Here is a 22,806-nt window from a genome sequence, read left to right as displayed (position 1 = left end):
GTTGGATCTTATATGATGTTTGCTTGTGACAGTTTTTGATTCTTTTACAGCATCCAAACAAAGCCTGGTGTTACTCCTCTTGAGAGTTCTTGGTATCAACAGCCATTTATTGTGGGCATGTCTTTATAAAGCCCCTAAAAATGCTGTCAGAACTGAAAATAAGGTAACACAAACCTAAATTAGTTCACAAAAAATAGAGGGTTTAAATACATAAAATGTACAAATGAAACAAAACTGCAGACATTAATTGCACATAATATTATCGATACTTAAATCAATAAACACTTAAATCAAAATCTACTCTGAAACTTGGTAGAGACACAGTCAGTGTCCCTATTTAGAAATAAAATTCTTCTCAATTTCCCACAAATGCCAAAATGACTGGAAATTACTTTTTAATCAAGTTATTTCCTGTGTTTCAAGGCAGATTCAATTATGATTTTAATTTATTACCATGTATTTACAAAATGATTTGCAAAACTGTTAAAAACGCACCCAGCCTAAGTGTACTCAGAAAGCGAATGTATTAAGTGCTTAACCTTCTCTGTGAGAGCGGGCCCTTTGCTGCAGGGAGGTGATACATATTTATTCAGAAGACATTAGAAGATCACAGAGTTTGACTCTGACTCCCACACATGCTGATGAAGATCCCACAGCTTTTAAAGCCTGTCCTGAGTTATTAGAGCCATCAACAGCCATTGATCTAGAGCAACTAAGTGCAGATGGAAAACACATCTTTACAAGCATTTTCCGTTTCTAATTACTGACTTGAAATCTAAACACCAGAGAGCAAAATCCTGGAAATCTGCAAAGGAAAAGAGAGCTTTAAGGGAATGATTCCAGCCAGACAGACAGACAGACAGACAGACAGAGGCTAAACCATCAGACCTGCAGGCAGAATGAACTCCTCAGGCTGCTCTAGCCTTTTTAGTTGTCCATTATTCTGACTGAAATGATCAAAATCTAGTTTTACCCAATTTTAACTTTCTTCAATAGCATTTTTGAAATTACTATGACATATATGAATGCATTTAATTTTCATTCGGTTTAATTAATGCTGAGTCTGAACAAGCTGAACAGAGAATCCACAAGGTGCCACCTCACATCAACATGCAACTTTGTTCTGCACAATGACTGTTGTCTCAGTAGCTGCAGTTAAACATTGAAATGTGCCCTTAAATTCTGAATGATTGACCTGCAGTGGTCTGAACGCACAACCTCTCATCTTCCTCCTGGTCTGCATGGACCTGAACTGTGCGCCACTAGTCAGACGTCTCAAAGGGATTGCTGCAGAGGCTTTTGCCATGAGGTTTGGGACTTTTGCTTCAGAGAGACGACTTTCATCAAGGGTTGGATGTTGATCTGGAGGCTGAATCCACACTCTGTAGCTACACTGAAGACTGGAGTTACAAGCTACATTTAACCAAAGTTTGGAAATCAGGGAATATTTCTCCAAGTGAAGTGATCAAAAGTTGGAAAGACTCCCTGAATGAGGAGTTTCCTTTTGCACCAGCTGCACTGATCTGGGACCAAAGTCTTCGGTCCATAACTCTTCAACATGTTTTCAGCAGCCAGATAGCGAGAAGCACTAAGTACCGTGTCCCGACCTGACATGACACTATGATGGTATTTTTTTATTTCATTTTATTTATTTTTTGATGGATTGAGTTACCTCCACAATGTACGCTGTGCGTAAAGCTAAAAATCAAGTGGTCAGGAGTTTAAATTATAAACTGTGAAAATAACAGATGGTCTTCAGATTTTTCTGTTACCGTCTTTGATAAATATTCAGTTAACGTGACCCCGTGGTGAGCTCCTAAAAATACTGGCTGGGTTTTTTCAACTCCTCAAAAAGACACATCTAAAATAAGTTAATCTTGTATATTATAACCTGCCAGAATTATCATAGTTGTGTTAAACTATGATACACAGTTTAACAGTTTAACTGTATTAAACTGTCTTCTGACAGCGATAAGCTTTCTCAAAAATGTTGTTTTCCAAAACATGTAGTTGTTTTCCAAAGACTGATTCATGTTTTTTCAATTGCTTGTTTCCAAGAAGCCAACATGTCTTTAAGTCTCTCACACTTTGGAAGTTGCAGCTTTAAAGTTACCAGCAGTACTGTGGAGAAATTATGTCATTCAAATTTCAACCAAGCAAACACAGAGAATGGAAAACATGAATAAAATGTTTTTAGCTAAATAATCTGAAGAATCTAAACAGAAGGTATTCAGAAAGTGAGAAGAAGACACATTTCATTCAATTGCTGAATTGATTCAATTTAGCAACGTTTCAGCACTTGTGAGCACAAAAGGCCTGTTTAAGGTCTATTGAAAACTGACGGAGGCCAGTTAGTTTAGCAGGATATGAGATGATGGACTCCACATGGGTCAAAATAATGCTTTATATACTTCATGCATGCGACAGACTGGCGACCTGTCCGGGGTGTACCCCGCCTCTCGCCCGGAATGTAGCTGGGGATAGGCACCAGCAACCCTCCCGACCCCATTAGGGACAAGGGTGAACGGAAAATGGATGGATGGATACTTCATGCAATGAACAGCAGAAAATCTGGTCCTCTTTTCAAATCCTTCCCACTGAATTTGGAAGTACTGGTTCCTCACTGTAACTGTTTCTCCTCTGTCAGTTTTTGTTGTCTACAAAAATAAATACTGCATTTAAAAAAAAACTGTGCAACTGAACAGAAATAAGCTCTTCTTTTTTAAAAGCTTTGAGGCTTCCAGTTGCCCTCCCTTTCTACCCTAATCTCATTCAGCCTATTCACACAAAGAAAAACAACCAACAGCTCTCAGTTGAAGGGCACCTTGGCTGCCATCACTGAGAGTTGTTGTGCTCCTTTAACTGCTCCTTCTTGTGCCTCTTCCAACCTCTGAAGAGTCATAAATCAAATGTGCAAATTTGACCTGAGAGGCTGGGACATTTTGCTGCAATTAAGCTCTTTGACTTTTGATTCTGCTGATTAGTTCCTCCCAAGATATGTTTAAAATCAGTGAGAAAGACTCAGTCAGGGTTAAGGGAATGAGTGCTGGTGTGATGATGCCCGATTGGCTGCTGAGTGTGGCTCACCTGCACAGGACGTCAGAGCGGCAGGTGCGTCGGAGTTCCAGGCAGGTGGGTTTATGCCTCTCCTGGTGGGAGCAGGACGGGATGATGGTGCGGCGGCGGCGCTCAGCACACGCCTGGTCCAGGCAGGAGCAGAACAGCAGAGGGTAGCTCAGCTCCCAAGAGACCCGCTCAAAGAACTGCCTCAGGGCCTGAGACCGGGAGGAAATTCATTCAACCTTCAATTAATCAGTTCTTATTTACAATAACAACCTGAGAGGGAAGGGAAACACAACTGATGCTAATTACAACACACATACACACACACACGCACCTACATGGGCTTGTAAAATACTCATGGCCCTGGAACTTTTAGCCCACGTGCAAAATGGAAAACTAACCCAGTTAAGATATGACAGTGGCAACACTAAAAGGTAGGGAGGCTGTCAGCAGGAAAATGAAACATTCTAACAACTGATGTCAAAATAAATTACAAAAAAATCACAACTCTGCAAGACTAAACGTGTTACATGATGGATGGATGGATAAATTTTACATAGTTTGTTAAAACTATTACTATGTCATGACAATAAAGTATGAGGCAGATAAGCTCTAAAAACTTTGAGCTCCTCTGCCTCTTCCTGTGGTCATACTGCCATCTACAGAAATATACCGCTTGGTCAGAAACAACCTCAGAGTCAGGAGGAGGGTCTTTGTGCTGTCAATCAACCTTCTGTAAGTGCTGCTCCCACCTTTCCCCTTTGTGTCTACAATGCTACAGTTTGTTCCTCACAATGAACCCATGATTGCTAAGGATAGTTAACATGGCCGCTGATTACAGCAGATCAACAGATGTTTCTCCGTTATTAGCACGTTGAGTTACACCAGTGTGATTGACAGCACTAAGACCGTCTTTCTCTGCACTGCTCAGAAAAAACGCACAAAAAAGATGTAAGTGATATTAGCAAAGCAAGCTAGGTAACGTGAGCAATCTGCCTCAGTATCAAAATTCATTACTCTGCCCTCATTTTTCAGATCAGTTTGAGAGGCACTTTTGATCATGTTTTACATTTTATTGTGTCATAGTGTGGGATTCTGAAAGTCTCGATTTTGTCTCAGTCTTCATAGACTCTGGTCTTACCCTGAAGAAAGGAAAATATAATTATCAATATATTACACAATTAATGGGAGCTAGGATGTAATTAATGAGTCTTTTTAAGTTTAAGTTTATTTATTGACTTTTTCATATGCAAGTCAAAAAATCAAGAAAGAAACAAACAACACTGAGAAAATCTTTTAAGGGATGCAAGAGACTCTTGTTCAGCTAGTGATGTTTTACAAAGAGTTTGGTCCAGACATATTCCAAGATATTAGAACCACTATGGTTCTGCAAGGTAATCTCAGGGAGCTGAATGGAAAAGCACATTTTAGGTTTTAATAAAACGTTAAGCGTTTATTTAGTGTAAGGAAGAAGACAAAATTATTTCCCTAAGTTGCCAATTTATTTAAGGTTTGTTTTTTGTCTAAACAGTTTGCTCTCTATTTGCTCCAACACACAGCTTCCCAAAGGAAGACAGAGCTGCGTTCACACAACAAAAGCATGTTTCATATAAAACAATGACGTGAAAACAAAATCACAGTGATTGGTGGGAGACATGGTGAGGTAACCTCTTGCTCTGCTCCCATCGGAGATTTACCCATTTTTATTATCACATGAAATGACTCGGCCACTTTTCTGAGAAAAGCACCAAGAGATTGACACTTCTCCCCAGTGGCATCAGACAAACAACTTTGTACTGAATGTAAGCTGCACTGAGTGTCAAAAATCCCATTCACCTTCTGACTGTCATAATGTGTAGTGGAGTGATGATGGACCCAAATGCAGGGAGACAGAGGTGGCAAGTGGTCCTTAGTTAATTTAAAAAATGAGAAAAGAAATAAATAATCTTACAAAAACACAGAACACAGGGAGCCAGAGCACAACTAAAAACATAAATCCAAGGAAAAAGAAGGCAGGATAGTGATGGGGAACTACAGTAAATAACTTTAGTTTTGGCATATAATTAAACAAAGATACAATTTGAGTTACAAAGTATTTAAAACATGTATTTAGAATTATAGTCCGCCTGTAGTTTTAGCAATGGCAGCGGAGGAAGTGAACGAAGGTGTTCAATCTGTGTTGGTCGCACTCCCAAATAATGAATTAACATCAACAGCCCCAACAGCCTCTAACTGACACATTGCACATGTGCCAGTTCGATGCAATTTTAAAATTGAAAATTTAACATCTCAGAGTCCACGCCTCCAGGCAGCAATCGTTTCCCAGCAGTCGAGAGCCCAGACCCTCTGGATGAAGCAAAGTGTAGAACAAGGAGCTGGTTTTTACCTGACTACTTTGACACCAAGGCAGTACTGGATCTGAAGTTCCAGTACTGCTCCAGGCCAGTACTGGAACTTCAGTATCAGACACCAGAGTAGTGGTGGCTGACTCAAACTGTATTGTGCACCAACTTCAGAGGCTAGCATGAAACATGTCTGTGCCTACCTTCTGACACCTCTTCCTGCTGCATGGCTCCTGGTTGGCTGCAGGGGCCTGTGGGGGCGTGACCTTGCTGCAGATAATGTTGTAGGCTGATCGCAGGCGCCTGCAGGTTTCGTTCAGGTAACAGGCTTTAGCTGCATCCACACAGGGGTTACAGGGTTTCCCTGCCTCAGAGCAGGGCCTCGTCTTCAACAAGGATGAGTCTGAGCAAGGAGAATGTAGATGAAAGATGATTTAGGCAGATGTACCGACACAAACACACATTTCTGGGCTGTCTGACAGAGTTAATGGAGGATTGAACATTTTTAGAACTGTGTTTTGGCTGACGTTAAATTGTCATTACTGGCTGCATAAATATGGGGTATTTTGTGTAAATTATCATCAGGCTCATGTCATTAGTCTAATTTATGCCTCCTCTTCCCCTTTTTCGACAGTCCTGCTGCCAGTGACCTGGAAATTATTCCCAGCAAAATATTGTGAAGGATGTCTTTATTTCTGAAATCCACAGAGAGGAGAGAATTAGTGGAGTAAAACAAAAGCCTGATTACATCCAGCTTTAAAGAGCTTTTTGAACAGACCATCAATAAACAGGAAAAACATTCAAATGCATATGAAAAATTATGTTTTATTTAAGTCTGGCAGAATGTACTCAAGGGCTCTGTTATGTAAAGACTAAATATTTGTTCACTTCTTTTAATCAAGATTTTTATCTTGACCAGTTGACAGGAGATGTGTTAGAATAATTTTATTATCATTGTTACATTAGTAGTGTTACAAGGGTCATCTATAGCTTAATTGTGAACATGTATGTGAGACAGAGATGACCTCCCTTTAACCCTTAAAACATGTTCTTTGAAGATGGTCTTCTGAGAGTTTCCTTAATCTTAAACCTGTGTTTGTTGATGCTCTGTGCCCCCTACGTAGAGATTCCTTAGTCCTAAAACTGCTTTTGTTTGTGTTAGTTCCTGGGAGCTCCTAATCTTATCAGCACCAGGCCCCTTGCTTTTGTTTTGTGTTAATAAAAGGCAAATTCTACTGCAGAGTTTCAGAACACATGGTGAACTGTTCAGAGGAACAGTTTGCTGTGTCTTCTCCTTTTGCAAAAGCTTAGTTAAAAACTCATAAACATTGTCTGTGGTTCTTTCTTTGTATTTAGGTAAGCCTAATACCTATCAAGATGACTGAAATGTTGGTGTGTTTTTAGATTTTTGCATGATCTTTTCACACGGCTTATTTTGTTGTATTTGCAGTTTGTTCTGTGTTGTCTAATACAAATTTTTCATTTCTCCTAAAGGGAGACTAAAAAATGAGACTTTGAGATTCATAAGCAATAGCATGTCGCTGTCGTCTCTTTAGAACTTGTCATTTAGGTTGATTCCTTGTGTGTTCATTTATTCTTATTATTTGTTCTTTAGATTCATGTTTTCTTTTTGTTTCTTGTTGAAGTTGGTTTTAGGCCTTTTGCATTCCTTTACCTCTCTTCCTCTGCTCCCTCTGTTCTATCTATCCTTATCTCCACCTGCCTCCCTGTGCAGATATTCAGCTCTGGCTCCCTGGTCATTCTCCACTCCATCAGTGGATGTCTAGCTTCCTTTCTTCATTGGTCATTTCTTCCATGGAATCAACTAGTACTGTTCCTGTTCCATTCTCACTGTTTGGTCTTTGTTGTTCTCTGCTGCATGTTTCATTGTTTATTTTCTATTAAAAATATGTTCTGCTCTGCTGGTTTCCTGCACTGGAATTCGCCTTAAAACCAAACATGACAATAGAATACAAATATTTGATTTCAACTGTATTTGTGTTCAACTCAATAAAAACATGTGCACTACCACCACTTGTCTTTTTTTCTTTTCTATTTATTAAAAAAGGGTTGTGCATACACATTCATGAACGTACTGTCCCTTTCATTCTTTGTTTTACTTACTCTAAAGTTTCTATATTTATACCTAATGTCTGTTTGCTGTGAGTCTTGGAAAACAAAGTCAAATTTAAGAATTTGCTCACACAGCTTTGGCCAGTAAAACTGATTCTAATTGTGAAATTAGGAAACACCAATTTACACAATTTAGATGCATATTACAGACATTTTTTGGATCAATTCCAGGCAAACATGATTGGAACAAAAGATGCATTTCCACTTTTCTGTTTCCAAAGTCAACTCTGCAACACAATTCCCTTTTTTTCCTCCTGTCAAAGCTACCCTGAGTAGTGAAGCTTTTCAAACAGCATCACTCTTTCATCTTGTTGCCTTGGCTGTAATCTGCACAAGAACACATCTAAGAGCAGGCAAAATGACTCATTTAAAGATGGGCGTTAAAACAGGAAGATTTGTGATTTTAGATGCAATTTGTGATTTTAGATGCGATTTGTGATTTTAGATGCAATTTGTGATTTTAGATGCGATTTGTGATTTTAGATGCGATTTGTGATTTTAGATGCGTACTTTTCATAGGTACCAAATACTGAGACTGTGACTATTGAAAATCCCACAGAAATGGTCATAATGTCTTAATGGTATTTGCAGATTGTTATTCAGTTTAAAATAAAAAGGTTTGAAACATTTTTTAAGTTAATCTCATGTCTGAATCACTGAAGTAAAACCTAAATACACAAATAAATGAAATCATTTTATTTAAGGAAGTGCTTTAATGTTGCAACAACGTAAAAGCTTGATCTTTATACCGACATGTTAGTTTCATTTAAGATTTGAAATTCCTCTTGCATTTCTAACATTTTGTTTCACTTTCCTCAAAGTTAGTTTGTGGCTATTCTTTTTTAATTTATTCTTTTTCCTCTTCAGTTTATCATATGAAACTTTTTGTTACTAATGTGTGCCTTACCATGTAATTTTCTTTAAATATTCAGTAATGACAAAAAAGCACATTGCCATTTTTCCGCCTTTTAATTCAAAACATCACATGCAGCAATGAATTATGGGTAATATACTTCACTGAAGTCCACCTACATATGGTCTTATCATAAGTGATAAGACCGTATGAAGGCCTCATCATACGATTTCTCTCAGTACAGTTATGTGGCAAATGTAGCCACGCCCCTTTTAGGACATAAAAGGGGCGGTGCTAAAGATGAAAGCAGAGAATTAGGACACACTACACGCTCAAACCCTCAGCATGAACGCATGTTTGAGGGACAGAAGGAGGAACAAAGTAAGAATATTGGGCCGACCTCTACGGAGGAACTCCAAGCTGAGCTCCATTCAGACAGCAGTGTGCAGGTGATTGTGCTGTTCTGTGTACAATATGAGTTGCTCCACTTTAAAGCCTACAGTGCTGCAGATCACTAAGATGTTTCCTGACCTTTGTTTTCTTTTTTGTCAGCAGTAATTTTGGCCTGTGAACACTCTCCTGGAAGTCATTTTACCAAATCTTTCTTTTAGTAGAGACTTGAACTCTGACCTTAACTGAGCCAAGTGAGCTCTGCAGAGCTCTAGATGCTCCTGGTTGTTCTTTGACCTCCTGGATGGGTCATTGGTTACTGATGAGCTCTTGGGTTCATTTTGACCGGTTGAAGGTTCTCTTTCTCACCGGAGTACTAAAGTCTTAGAAATGAATATGTAACCAGTCCAGATAGATGTCATTGACTTCTTTTGATTTACTTCAGATAATTGTGAAAATGATGATTAAACAGTTATTTCATGACTTATTTAATGATTGGAAACATTTAAGGGTGAGAAAAAAAAAAGCAAAAATAAAAGGAGGAAATTTGTTAGAGAGCAAATATCTCCTGCCGCCTCATCAATCTGTTTCACATGTTGAAACATGAAGGAACCCTGTAGGTTGGTGTAAATAATATACTGTAATTCATAACACAACAGTGACAGAACTGTAAAAGTTAATAAACAAGTGTTTTAAGATGGCAAACACCCACTTTGGTCTTGGTCCACCTTGGATTAGTTGTTGTCTTAATTCCCTCAGGAAAACGTGCCTCTGTCCAATCAGAACAAAGACATTGATGGAATTCTGCATTGCCAGTAAGACATTAATTGCGCACAACTACACAAGAGAGCCCCATGTAAAAATACAAACAGTGCCTCCAGGTTTTGGTTTACAGATTTCTACTGGTGCTGTAAGAAGTGAAGGCAGGTGGCAATGTAGCCAGGCCCACAAAGCTCACACTGTTAAAGCAAATAACAAGTTATGTCTGACTCTAACATCACTCTGTCCATCTGTCATAAAAATGTTGCCATTTGACACATGACTGTACTGAGAGGAATCAATTTTACAATTTATTTTGTGAGGGGAAAAAAATAATTATTTTCTGATGCACATAATGAAGTGAGTCTCATCTGCCATGTAATGATATGGATCCACTGGGCTAGATGCTATTTGAAAAGGTCAGCCTTCTATAATTGAAACCAATTAAATATTACTTTGCAATTACCCAACAGGCAGTTATGGTTTCACTGTGTGCTGTTCTAAACTGCATCAAGTTCTGGTCAGGAAATGCATTGACCTTATGAATGTAATCTATCTCTGGGCTTTTGTTTGAATTGTACTATTTGCAGTATGGGATGAATAATGAGCATAAAACATAAGAACTCAGCATAAGAAGTTTGAATTTATTGTGGTTTTTTGTACTCAGTGTCAGAAACTAGAGATAAAACTTAAAATATTGTTAAAAGTCTCGTAAGTAGAAAGTAACTTACATGTGGTCAAGTTGCATCACGAGGACATGATTAGATTTTTTTAGATACTTTTGATGATGTGGTTTTTCAGCCGGATCAAAACATTTTTTTCACATCACACAAGTCATGTGATCAGTCACCGGATGTTACCACTGATGAAAACGCCAAAGAAGACGACAGGAAGTAGTAGGAGGTTAATGGTTTGTTTTTGTTTCTTTCGGACAATGTCTTCAGAATTACTTGGAATTGAGCCTCAAGACCTGCTGTGTGAATGTAGCTTAAATCTCAGCCAGCTTCATCCTTTCAAAGCTACTTTTGATATGAAATTAAAAAAAATGTATCTTCAACACACAATTGTGAAGCCATCTGGTGGCTGATTTAAGGGAGAGCTGATCAGAGGAGGGGCTCCTCTTTATTCATTATTCAGTCTACTTTATGCATCTGTAAGTAGTAGCACCACCTTTAAATGAACTCCTTCGTCAATGTATCCAAACACCTCGGTCTTTGTTTTATCTGGCATCGGTGTGTTAGGTTGGTTTGGAATGAACTAAATGATGAGCTCAAACAAAGTATATAAACCAACTTTAAAAAATAGTTTAAAACCAAGCTTATTAGGAAATATGTTGTATAGGACGGCTGTCTCAAAGACCAAAAATGCTATTGTTGATATTAAAAATGTATAAATAATTGTACATTTAAGGATGAGTAGCAGAGTTTATCTGGTGTGTGGAGATTTAAATGTTTGTATGTTGATGAGTATGAGAGGAGCAGGAAGTCATAAAATCTTGAATCTCACCTGCTCCTTTTTCGAACAAATTATGTAAAATTGGCTCCCAAGGGCTGATTATTTGTCTTATGTTTTTCTGTTTTTACATTTTATTGTCTCTTCGAAATAAATAAATAAAGATGTCATTGGTACAAAGAACTATAAATATACAAAGTAACACATTACAAAGCAATAAAATAAAACAGAATTTAAATCTCATTTGCATATGTAGTTGTGCACTGTAACAGATATAGATATATTCATTTCAAGTATGTTAAGTATTGACAGGTAGGAAGAAAAGAACATTTTTGCCCCCTCTGTATCAAATGACAAGCGTTGTTGACTTTTACTGTAATACAGAAGAGAAGGCCAGAAAAAAAACAGCCCAGTAAAAAGTCATCTGAGCTCAAGGTTGTTTTCTGCTGCATAACTTCTACTGTTGCCATGAAAATAATGTCCCTGCTTCTCTGGGTAAAGTGAGGATGAGTTCAGGTGAAGAAAAAAATGCTTTCAGTACACTGATTATAGAAGGTAACCACGGGTGAAATTGTTGCTTCATTTCATCTTAGAGTAATGCGAGAAGTAAATTGCTTGGAACTTTATTTATTTTTAGTCCAGAATTTAAAACAGGAGTTTTTGCATAAAAATGTGACTCGACGTGTTTGCAGCAAGCGGAGCCATCAGCCGCAAAACTGTCATAAACTTCTCTCATAAATGTACATTTGGGAGGCAAACAAATTCTTGCTGACTGAAATATGTAATAACTCATCAGACAGCCTGTCAGATTTGACTTCAAATGCACAGAAAGGAAAGATGAGGCCAGACAGACAGACAAGTCACCAGGTCTAACCCATCACACCTGACTGCTTTACAGCACAAACAAAAAGATCACTGTGAAAAGTCATGTGCAGTGATAAAATAATATAGATCTACTGCGACAGAACATATTACAAACATGGATTCAATAAAAATAGAACACAAATAAGTAACAGTAAAACTCCTGAGACTGCAGCCGTGAATCCTCATTCAAATTCATCTTTAAATAATAGAAAATCAACACAGTAAATGTGTGTTTGATGCATCTTACACATTCACACAAAATTCCTTGGAGCTTGTTAGGCCGAACACACACTCTCAGACGCACGCCCACACACGCACACCCCCGCACACACACCCCGACTGATTGTGTGTTCTGAATGTAGGGATTTACTCAGTGAGAAGCAATGTAGAGCTTGATATAGCATTTTATCACAGTTGACAAAGTCGACTGTAATAAAACATGTTATACTAGAAATTCAAACATGTACTGTCAGTTTTACCATCCACACCCACACATACACGCCTACACACACAAAGCCCTAAACTGTATAGTAGCTGTGTGTTTACAGCCTTGTTTAATATTAAACAGAATGAAAATGAAATGCAGTTAAATGTCATAATCATCATTTTAAAAACTGATGGGTGATTAGGACAGAATTTTTTTGACACCGTTATTCAAAATGATGGATAATAAAAAAGTTCAGCGCAGCCTGAGCTCTGAACTGAGCTCTGCCATCTAACTTCTCCCTTCTTCAGATACTTTTGGGTCTTTGTTATTGAAGGATCAGCAAATAACTTATTGGTGTATTTCCACCACAATCCTTTATGAAGTGTGGTTCACCCTTTGCGTTGCACCGCAGAAACGTGGCATCCATTTGGAGTATTGGCTTCCTTTTACTACGAACACTTCACCGGTATCTGCCAAAGCTACAGAGTTTTTTCATCATGAAACCTCCCAACGAAAGACAATAAATAGACGCCGGCATCCTAACCTCCTATCACTGGAGCACCTTAGTCAAATCCAGGCTTTTCAGAAGTTGAAAAGACAGGAAAATGACTATTGATGATATTTACTTACATTTCTCATGACAAAGTAGGTCTTCATGCTTGTGATCCAATAGGAACACATTCCTCAACATAAACAAAATGATTGAAGTCACTCTCTATCATCAGGAAAAGTGTGTAAAAAAAACTCACTGGATGAAATTTAATAACAGATCTGTGAATAATTAAATGCTTAAAGAAAAATACATTTTAAACTGAATCTGGAACATTTTTCCTAGTGGTTCCTGCTTCACTCTCATCCTCCTTCTCCTCTTCCTCCTCTTCCTCCTCCTCCTCCTCCGCTAGTTGGTGTAATCCTGTCCCTTTTTATAACTCCATGAACACAGCTGACTCTGTCCTTGTCTGCTACTTAACAGCCACATTAATAAACTGTGTAGAACCTTTGCAAATTATTTGTAGCGTTAAAACACAAACACTATAAAAATCAAGTTAAGAAAAGTACACAAGGGGTGAATTACTTTTTGTATTTTTCTTGAGCTGGTAGAAAAAGCTACAAATTAATGAAAAGAAAAGAATGGAAAATGAGAACCAGATGTTCAGATATTATCATTTTTACTTAAAACACAGACTTTCTCCTAAACTGTTTTCTTTCAGAACAAAGACATGTGTTCCTCCTCTGGTCAACCATGAATCGATTTTGATTGATTAAGCAGATTAATTATTTATACCCAAGTGGATCTACTGGAAGTCAGAAATGACAGAAAGATCTGCTACAGGAGAGGAAGAGAGGAGAGCTGCTGACTGGAACTGTAAAGGTCCATCAGATTGCTGGATAGATATGTGAAAACAGATGCTGTCTTTGTCTTTGACAACAGTGCTGATGTTTCTCAATGTTCCATTATCACAGATGATGTTCACAATGTTTTCCCTGTGATTTACAGTGATATGTTATTGACTTCCCTCTTGCTGTAATAAGCAGTGCAGCGATGCAGAGAAGAAGATGTGATAGATTTTGATTGGATATTTAATCAACATTTTATACTCGGTGAACCTTTTATTCCTGAAGGTTCTTCCTCTCTAAATGATCCCAGATCTTCATCTTAATAGTTTAAGTCGACTCTCTGCTTCACTGTAAGGTCTATAGCAACAGATCTAAATGATTCATTGAAATTACTAAATTGTAGCATCAGATTACTTAATATGAAAGTAAGTACAGTATTCTCAATGTCCATATTCTGCTCTAAATTGAGCATATCTAAATATATTTCTCTGTAATAAGCTTTTTTTCTGTTTTTGCTCTGGCTGAATATAATCTGCTGTTTTGTGAACTCAGGTGAAGCTGCTGAGCAGAAATCTCCTGGTCAGTGTAATTATTACCACACTGAATGTGTCAGAAGGAATCGTTTTCTGGATCATTGACAGTTTACCAGTGAAACGTTGATCTGCACTGAAGACGCTTAAAGGAAGTCCAAGACTGACTCCTGCTGAGCAGTGAGATAAAGATGGCCACAAAAACAAACCCTATTGGACAATAGATTGTCCAAGAAATGATTGCCATAAATGATAATATTGGTTTTTGGAGATTATTTCCAGGTAACATATTGCTAATGGCCTAATAATGCAAGATCAACGTCTCAATGACCAATAAACTAATTTTGTAAAGAACACTTTATACTGGAAGTGGAAGAAATTTTATATATCCAAAATAAAACACAGCAACTGAAATAAAATGGATTATGATCAATCAGTCAAGTTTATTTGTTCAGCACATTTCAGCTACAAGGCAGTTCAAAGGGCTTTACAACATAAAACACACAAAAATTACAGGGTTGTAGAACACACAGTCAACAATTGTCAAGTGTCATCGTTACACATCACAATGTTGGTTAATGTTTCATTGATTATGTTTCAAAGCAACTCTAAACAAGTAGGTTTTAGTCTAGATTTAAAGGAACTCAGTGTTTTGGCTGTTTTCTAGTTTTCTAGAAGTTTGCTCCAGATCTTGTACCAATGCTTCTATTGGTACATAGAGCATTCAGCGTCTATGTACCAATGTCTCTGCTGTGGTACATAGAAGGTGAATGCTGCTTCTCCATGTTTGGTTCTGGTTTTGGATACAGAGCAGAACCAGAACCAGAAGACCTGAGAGGTCTGGAAGGTTGATACAACACCAGCAGATCTTTGTATTGTGGTGCTAAACTGTTCAGTGATTTATAAACTAACAACAATGATATCTTTGAAAAACTAAATTGTCTTTCAAAAATATAAATTATCACAAAAGAAATTATCTAGCTCATTTTAACTTATCATGCGACTAATTCATTGCTTTTTGTGACAGGCTTAGCTGCCACCAGGGCAGAGCTTGCTCACCATTAGTAGCAGGTGAACAAATGAATCAAAAGAATTTAAATTCTCTAAACACATTTGCTTCATTCCGAACTCAGACTGATGTAGTTATTCAGACTGATTGCAGCAGCTGAAACACTCTGGAACTAATACTGTATGTTCTGTTAATATACAATATTATTTAAAGTTATTAAAGTTATTATTTTAATCTGAATTTTGTGAATGTTTGCTCCCGAGCGGAACCAGAACCAGAACAAGAACCAGAACATGCCTGTATCCCTACAGAACCGCTGACCCGTTCCTGGCATCCAAACCAAGTTGGCTTTCCAGTGGGACCACGCTTCCAGAGAACATGCTCCAGCACTGAGCAGCTTCTGCTCAGGAATCTAAATGAAGTCAGTTCACCACCGCAGAGGTTTGTCAAGCACTTGTTAACCAAAGCAGTGCATGAGGAGTTCAGGGATGCACAGAAAGCTTCTCCCCTAGAGCTCTGTATGTGTTCTTCCCATGAATAATTCCTGCATCCCCTTCTCAGAGTCCTGCCATAATGCACTCGGTTAAATGAGCATGTTTGGTTTCTGAAGGACAACTAACACCATCTCACATTTAAGCTTATTGATTCTGTGAAATGAAGCAGGCCTTAACTGCTGGAAGCACTTAGCTTAATGCTCTGTGCAAACGGAGGCCTGCAGCTGCTTCAGGAGTGGAGAGTAATGTGAGGATATCAGCTCAGCATAGCACATATGAGTACGATTTGTTTATCTACCATTGTTATGATAAAGCAGGTTTCTGATGTCATGTAATGCAACTTGTTAGATTTACAATGACACTTCCCTACATTTTTAGGCTGGTTAAAAGCACAGTACAGACAAATAATGTGGTATTTTTTTATTTTTCTATCAATTTTAAACCAATGTCTCTGCTGTTTAAAGATTAACTGAGGGATCGGCTGGTGGCCAGGATCAACTCACCTTCACGTATCAGCAGCTCAGACAAGAAATCTTTTCTTACCCAAGTATAATATTCCTAAGATTTTCCTGCTCCCACCACACAAAACACTCTTCAGTGTGGATCTGGTTCTTGCAGGAAAATGACTCAACATTAGAGCCACAACTATAACCTTCTCTATGCTCCAGGAGACATTATTACTCCCCTGGATTTCCACTGAATTTATCAGGGTAAAAACATTGAGTTCAGGATTCAGTAAAGTAAAATGTGACTCTAAATTATTCACAGAAAATTTACCTAATTGTGAATTTTTTGGTAAAATATTCAAAAGAAAAAGCAGCTTTGGAAGCTGAAATTCTTCAAACTAGCCAATCCAGACCTGCCATTAGTTTTCCTTAAATCTGATTGGCTGTTACCCAAGAAGGGAAATAAGGAAGACAGTGAATCTGAGCTTCTGCTGTAGTACCAAGAAAGTTTCCTCTGTGCATATTAGGCTGTATTTGGTATTTAAATAGGCTTTTATATATGTTTTTAGAGAGTATCTGATAAATTTATGGATTTCAGTTATTTACATGTGGGTGTGGTCCCTAACCCTCACAAAAACCAAAGGTTGGGCTGGAAATGTACCCCATATAGGCCTTGGTATAAGGAGGTAGTACTTTGAATTTTATTCACCAGGAATTTTAGGATTCATTTTTTTCTCCAACATTATAATTCAGTCATATCTAGATAAATCAATCTGCAGCTCATATTTCCTTTAATCTAAAACTTTAAAGAGATTAAAATGCTAACATCTGTTCACACCTGTGTGTGTATAAAAAGGAAGAGCTTTAGGATTCTAAATAGTTCATGTTGTAAGGTGGATCATTTCCAGCGCTGCAGCTTGGTGGCTCTTTGGGACACGTCTTTATTTATGTGACAAACTTCCTCTGACTTTGAAGGAATTCTAATCCAGTTTCACTGCATTAGCCGTGTGAAATAAACTCTAGTTTATCACTAGAAGACCAGGTTTTTAGTCCAGAGCTGTCCTTCCTTCTTTTATCCCCCTGTAACTCCAAAAGCAGAAGAATCCTGAAGACTGACTCGCTAAAATCCTATTAAAACTGTTTGAGGTTTAACCTTTCCATGGACTGATCTGTGGCTCAAACGTTACAAACTGCAGTTCCTGTATCAAAATCATCTAAGAGTTTTTTGTTTGTTTGTTTTATTTTAATTTTTTTTTTCCTTTTTGCCATAGCAGCCTTACTCCCACATTGTGTTGCAGAGAGAGTCGTCACTGACACTGCACAGGGAAAACTCACAGCTCAGACTCCATATTGTGCATGTTCACAAAAACTGACCAAAGAAATTGAAATTTCAGGGGAAGTGTAGCTGATTACCACAGGACATCATTGCATCCATTCTTTGGATCATTTCCCTCAACCTGTGGATGAACAAGCTGATCCAGAGTTCTGCAGACATTAGGAGAGCTAACCGTTTCACAGCTGGTTGCCATGGAGTCTCCCCATGCGTATAATATGCACATACAGTATATGTTATAACATATTTTTTCTTGTCTTTGTCAAATCTTCACTTTGACTAAGATTTTTTTGTCAAAAACATTTTCTTGATTGATATTAAAAAGCAATAAAGGAGTAAAACTACTAAAGGTTGAATACTTTTTAAAGCTACTGTATTGAAATGTGTGGAGTGTGAATCCATGACAGATGAAATAACATGTTAAGTCTACATCCTTTGCACTTGTCTTAATTTGGGGAAGCCGTTCTTTACAGTGACTGCTCCACACACACACAGACAGATTTCAGTCAAAGCTTTACACAATCGGCCACAAATCTTTGATCTCTGCTGTCGTTCCTGTTGTAGGTCAAATTAAAATCAGCAAAAACACCCAAACCTCTGTAAGAACTCCAAGATTTAAAGCCTCGTCTAAATAATACCTCTTAAACACTCACCTTTCAAAGTCAAGACAAATTCTTAACCAACTTAGAAATCAGTGAGTTGCAAACACAAACCTGCAGCGTTAACAATATAGCAGAAACAATAAATGCTCCAAACTGTAGTAGAAACTGTCCAAAACACAAAACAAGATGAAAATATTTTACCTGTGATAGATATCAACTTCAAGACCAAATGAATCATTCTGTCCAATGGCCTTTCTAATTCATCCAGTCAGTGGTTTAATTGTGATTTCTGTCTTTAATAATATCCTGAGTTTCAATTCCTGAGATTGAAATGCTACAGCTTAAATGTGTTGGTAGCCAAGCTTTCCTGCTGTTCAGAACTGCAACTTTACACCCTTGTGTGTGTGTGGGGGGGGGGGGGGGGGGGGGGGGGGGGGGGCGTGTGTGTGTGTGTGTGTGTGTGTGTGAATGAGAAAGAACAAGATAAAATATACAGCAAGGGTTTTTCCTTTCTCTTATTTTAGCAAAAGTGACATTACAGAGCTGACAATTCTTAAACTGTGATTATTTTAATTTCTTCTTTTTTATTATTATTTTTTGTTGAACTCCAGTAGTCTTAGCATTGCAACTGTTCCCATCTGTCTTCAGCTGTTAACACTGTAAAACACAGACACAACGTCCAGCTGTCAGTGTTTGGATGAAACTCAGGAGGAATGGCTGTTTTCTGTCTCTTTTGACACAGTCAAGCAGTCAGTCCTGCAACATGTGACAAGTTCCAACTGCACAGAGTGTCCAAGCAACAGAAAATCAAATACACTTGGAGGCGTAAAAAAAAATAAATCAATATATTAATATGATTGCTACTAAAAAGAATAATTTTAAAAATACTAATTCAATGCTGATTTACCCATTCCCATTTCCGCATATATGTGAATGAGTAGAGTATTATTGTATTCTTCTTATTATTGCTGCAGCGCTACAATAACTCACACTCAGCTTCTCGCTTCCTGAGTCTCATCTGAGCAAGGAAATATCAGCTCCTGAAAGTTTTAAAGTCGCTAACATGGTGAGAACATCCAGAAAAAACATATAGGAAACCCTAGCTAACAAGGCTAACATAAAAGGGTTGGTCAGAGATTAGTTTCCTATGAAGTAGATGAACCTGAATCCACATGCTAACTCTATCTGTCTGTCTGTCTGTCTGTCTGTCTGTCTGTCTGTCTGTCTGTCTGTCTGTCTGTCTGTCTGTCTGTCTGTCTGTCTGTCTGGACGGACGGACGGACGGACGGATCCACTGTAGAATACAGTGAGCAGTTACTGTAGGTGTTTCCAGCTCAGAATCCAATCAAAGTCCATATCAGTGTTGACAGGATTAGTTGGACTTCCACTGACTATTTTTGGGAACTCTTCATGTCAGTGTCACTAACTGTCCATCCTGTCTGCGACATAACCATGAACATATGCAGCTCCTGTGCTTTGTTTGTACATCTGCATCTGGTCTTACATTGATATTTTTGCTTCCTTGATAGATGGGAACATCCAGTTCATGCACCAAAGAACAAAGGTTCCCAGCAGTTGTGGCTGTGGACAGAAGAGTTCATCTGACAGAAAGAGAGTAAACTCCTTAAATAGAAGTCGAGACAACTGATTATAAGTCTTGTTTATGAACTGCAAAGTGCAAGAACTAACTGTTAAACTGGAAGAAAAAAAGGCTGTCATAAATTACAGATAAGCAGACAAAAAGCATACTTCCCTCTGCCAGGGACAGGAAACTAAACCAGAGCTCCTGTTCAATGTTTAAATCCCTTTTCATCTCAAAATGCTTCCACAGCAGCTCATATAACTGAGCACTGAACAGAGATCAGGACCAGGTGTTGACACAAACTGGATACACAGCTGCCTGTTTGGTCTGATACTCATATTAGAGTCAGTATCACTATTTAACCCTCTCAACCCAGACACCACCTCTGAGCCCCCTCCCCCCTCCACCTCTCATTTCATTGTGTGATTCCCTTCCAGCAGGCGCAGCAGAGGGGAGGGTGGCTTTGAAAAGCAGCATATATATAGAGAAGAAGAAACTGAGTGTTTGGGGCAGGAGTGTAGGCCAATTAGAGAGTCGCCCTGGGTTGTCCCGTTATCTTTCTCACACACGGCCTCAGCAGGATGTGGAGACAAATCCGTACGCCGGTGTGTATGTGGGACACACACTTGTACCCGTATATGCCCTCACACAATGTTTTATTAAAACACTCTGAGCTTCTGTGTCTATTATAGATATATATTTACACACCGCAGAGACATGATATAACGAGGTCAGAAGCAGAACTGAGGGAGGAGGTGGGCGTAAAGGAGAGCAGAGACGGGGGACTGGAACTGGAGACGAGCGAGGACGGAAGAAAAGAGGTCAGGCTGTGAAAGACAAGGGAGGAGAAGCAGCCATGTGTAACTCGGTTCTGTCCAACAACCCGTTGACCTCGGGTGTCACCTGCTGGCAAAGTAAATCTGACCTTGAATATGTTCACATTTCACCTTACAACCACAAACAACTGGGATGTCTGTGACAGTCCAACAAAATGTAGCACAAACACCCTGAACTGCACTGAAAAAAGGACAAAGTGGTTTTCAAAATTCTTTACGAATGTAAACCCAAAAAGTGTGCCCCTTTTACTCTGATACCCTTAGTAAAATCCAACCGATTATGTTCAGAAATGTTTTAATTAGTAACTAAAGATCACCTACTGGTAACTTATTCTGGTCACACACTGCAAATATTAAAACAGATTAAAGAAGCCAATCAGATTCACCAACACTCTATATATGCCGCAATCTGCCAAAATCCTGTTTATAGACCTGGGCTGTTAGATGATACATGTGCTATTTGGGAAAATAAAGGTATCATAACTATAGCTCATTTGGATGTGGTTTGTTGCTTTGCCTCATTTGTGCAGTTGTATAATAAATGACATTCCCAACTTACATTCTTTCTGTTATCTCCAAATTATGTGAAACAAAGGTTTGAGCAAAGGATTTGAGGTTTGAATCCACATCACATTTATTTTATGATAAGTTATTATTGGCCCCAGATTCCAAACACCTGATGTCTAAACTTGTCAACTGTTTCACTTTTCCTGTGTCCTCAGATTATTTGCGGGAACCGTGGGCAGTCAGACAGACGTATCAACAGAACTGTGTGAGAGCGACACATCACAGGTCCACTCTGGCTCCAGACATTCTTGCTCTAGGTTGATTCAATTCAACGTCATTCATAGACTACAATATTCAAAACCTAAGTCAAGCAGAAATCTTTCCATCGATATCGTGTCAGAGTGATGAGCATGGTTACGCTAAAGGGACCTTTTCTGGTTTTGTCCTTAGCTGTTTGGTTATTGGTCTGCAGTTTTCAGATGGTTCTCCAAATGGACATTTAAAATATTGCAAGACTCAGATGCTCCACGGATGGTCTGGACTTTACCTAGGAACTTCAGGTGGCTTTGCAACTTTGATAGTGACTGCTAAAAAGCTAATCCTACAGAAAATCTACCGCTTCAAAAATCTTCCAACATTGACCAGGAGAAATGGCATCCGCTATCTGACTGGAACGTATTTGTCTGGACAAGCATCAAAAACACAAAAAAAGATGGACCTTTCCTGGCTCATTATCAAATCATCACACAGTCTGGTTAACTGAGATAACATGAGCTCATATATCACATTGTTGTCCCACTTAATAATTTTATGACATCAAAGTCCAGTTGCACGTTGTCTTTGTTTTACTGGTTTTGTTGTTGTTGTTTTTCTATTTTTCCTTTCTGCCAGTATTGTGATTTTGTTTTGTTTTTTTCCAATTCTATGTGGTTTTGTAACTTTAAATGAAAAGCTAATAAATATAATATTTAAAGGAAATTCAACTAGTTCAAAGGCCTTGGAAGTGTTAGGGAACTTCTAACACTAAGTGTTAAAACCCATCAAGGAACCCGGCAGAACCCAGCAGAACCCAGCAGAACCCAGCAGACAGGTCAACAAGCCAGAATCGGAGCTTAAAGCAGCAGTACGTTGCTTTAAGCCTGATCCTGAGCTCTGCCAGCTCTGTTTTATATGTGGAACTTTCATGCAAACACAAAACGCAAAAGAAATTTCACTTTCCTGATACAATTTCTCGTTCTCTCTCTGACTCATGCTCCAGTTGCTCTCATCTTGCTTGTTGTTCTTTTTGTAAATAAAAGCTTGGTCCACCTTGTTCATCTTGCTTACCTTGAATTAAACATTATGACAGTAGGGATCAGCTGAGTGGCATAAATTGTGAACACTCTGTTGTGTACCAATGTACTGCTGAAGTATTCGTTAACATGGGGGAACGTGGCAGCCATCTTGTTAACATGGGGGTGTGTCCTCTGTGGCAGCCATCTTGTGTTCCAGCTAAAGAGGAGGCCTGCCTCAAACCCAGTTCTTTTATAGGAAGGGATATACACAACATGTTTAATTGATATTTCACTATTAATAATTGTTAAAACTTACATGATTTATGTAAAAGTAAAATTAGTTTTCCCTTTCCCACTCTGGAAGGGTGAGGTGAATTTGGTCGATTTAAATTGAAGGCGGGGTTTGAGTGTGGACTGGACGTGGGGGAGAGACTGATGGGACGGCTGCCATTTTGAAAGCTGCTGTGAACCTGGAAAACAGTGAAGCAGTTTTATTTGCTGTACAGCCTAGGAAGACGGATGACTTCACTTTTCCACACTACACCTCCCAGTGGAACACCTCCACCTGAAGT

At 38.6% G+C, this 22,806-nt stretch overlaps 1 protein-coding gene across 2 annotated transcripts in view; it reads right to left on the bottom strand.

Annotated features, from left to right (window-relative positions):
* gfra2b (GDNF family receptor alpha 2b) overlaps positions 1 to 22,806 on the bottom strand; it is a 116,294-nt gene that overhangs the window by 41,764 nt on the left and 51,724 nt on the right. For both annotated transcript variants that reach the window (XR_003596529.1, XM_028025523.1), the window contains exons 4-5: positions 5,609 to 5,808; positions 3,088 to 3,275 (exon numbers count right to left, since the gene is read on the bottom strand). Coding sequence is in view for 1 of the 2 variants with exons in the window: in XM_028025523.1 (XP_027881324.1) it covers positions 3,088 to 3,275; positions 5,609 to 5,808 (388 nt within the window). In the remaining variant the exon portion in view is untranslated. The remainder of the gene's footprint in view (positions 1 to 3,087; positions 3,276 to 5,608; positions 5,809 to 22,806) is intronic.

The sequence above is a fragment of the Xiphophorus couchianus genome, chromosome 8 (assembly GCF_001444195.1).
Source record: "Xiphophorus couchianus chromosome 8, X_couchianus-1.0, whole genome shotgun sequence".
In the NCBI taxonomy this organism is placed as follows: Eukaryota; Metazoa; Chordata; class Actinopteri; order Cyprinodontiformes; family Poeciliidae; genus Xiphophorus; species Xiphophorus couchianus.
The sequence above is the reverse complement of the archived record's forward strand: the minus strand, read 5'-3'. Positions and strand labels throughout refer to the sequence as shown.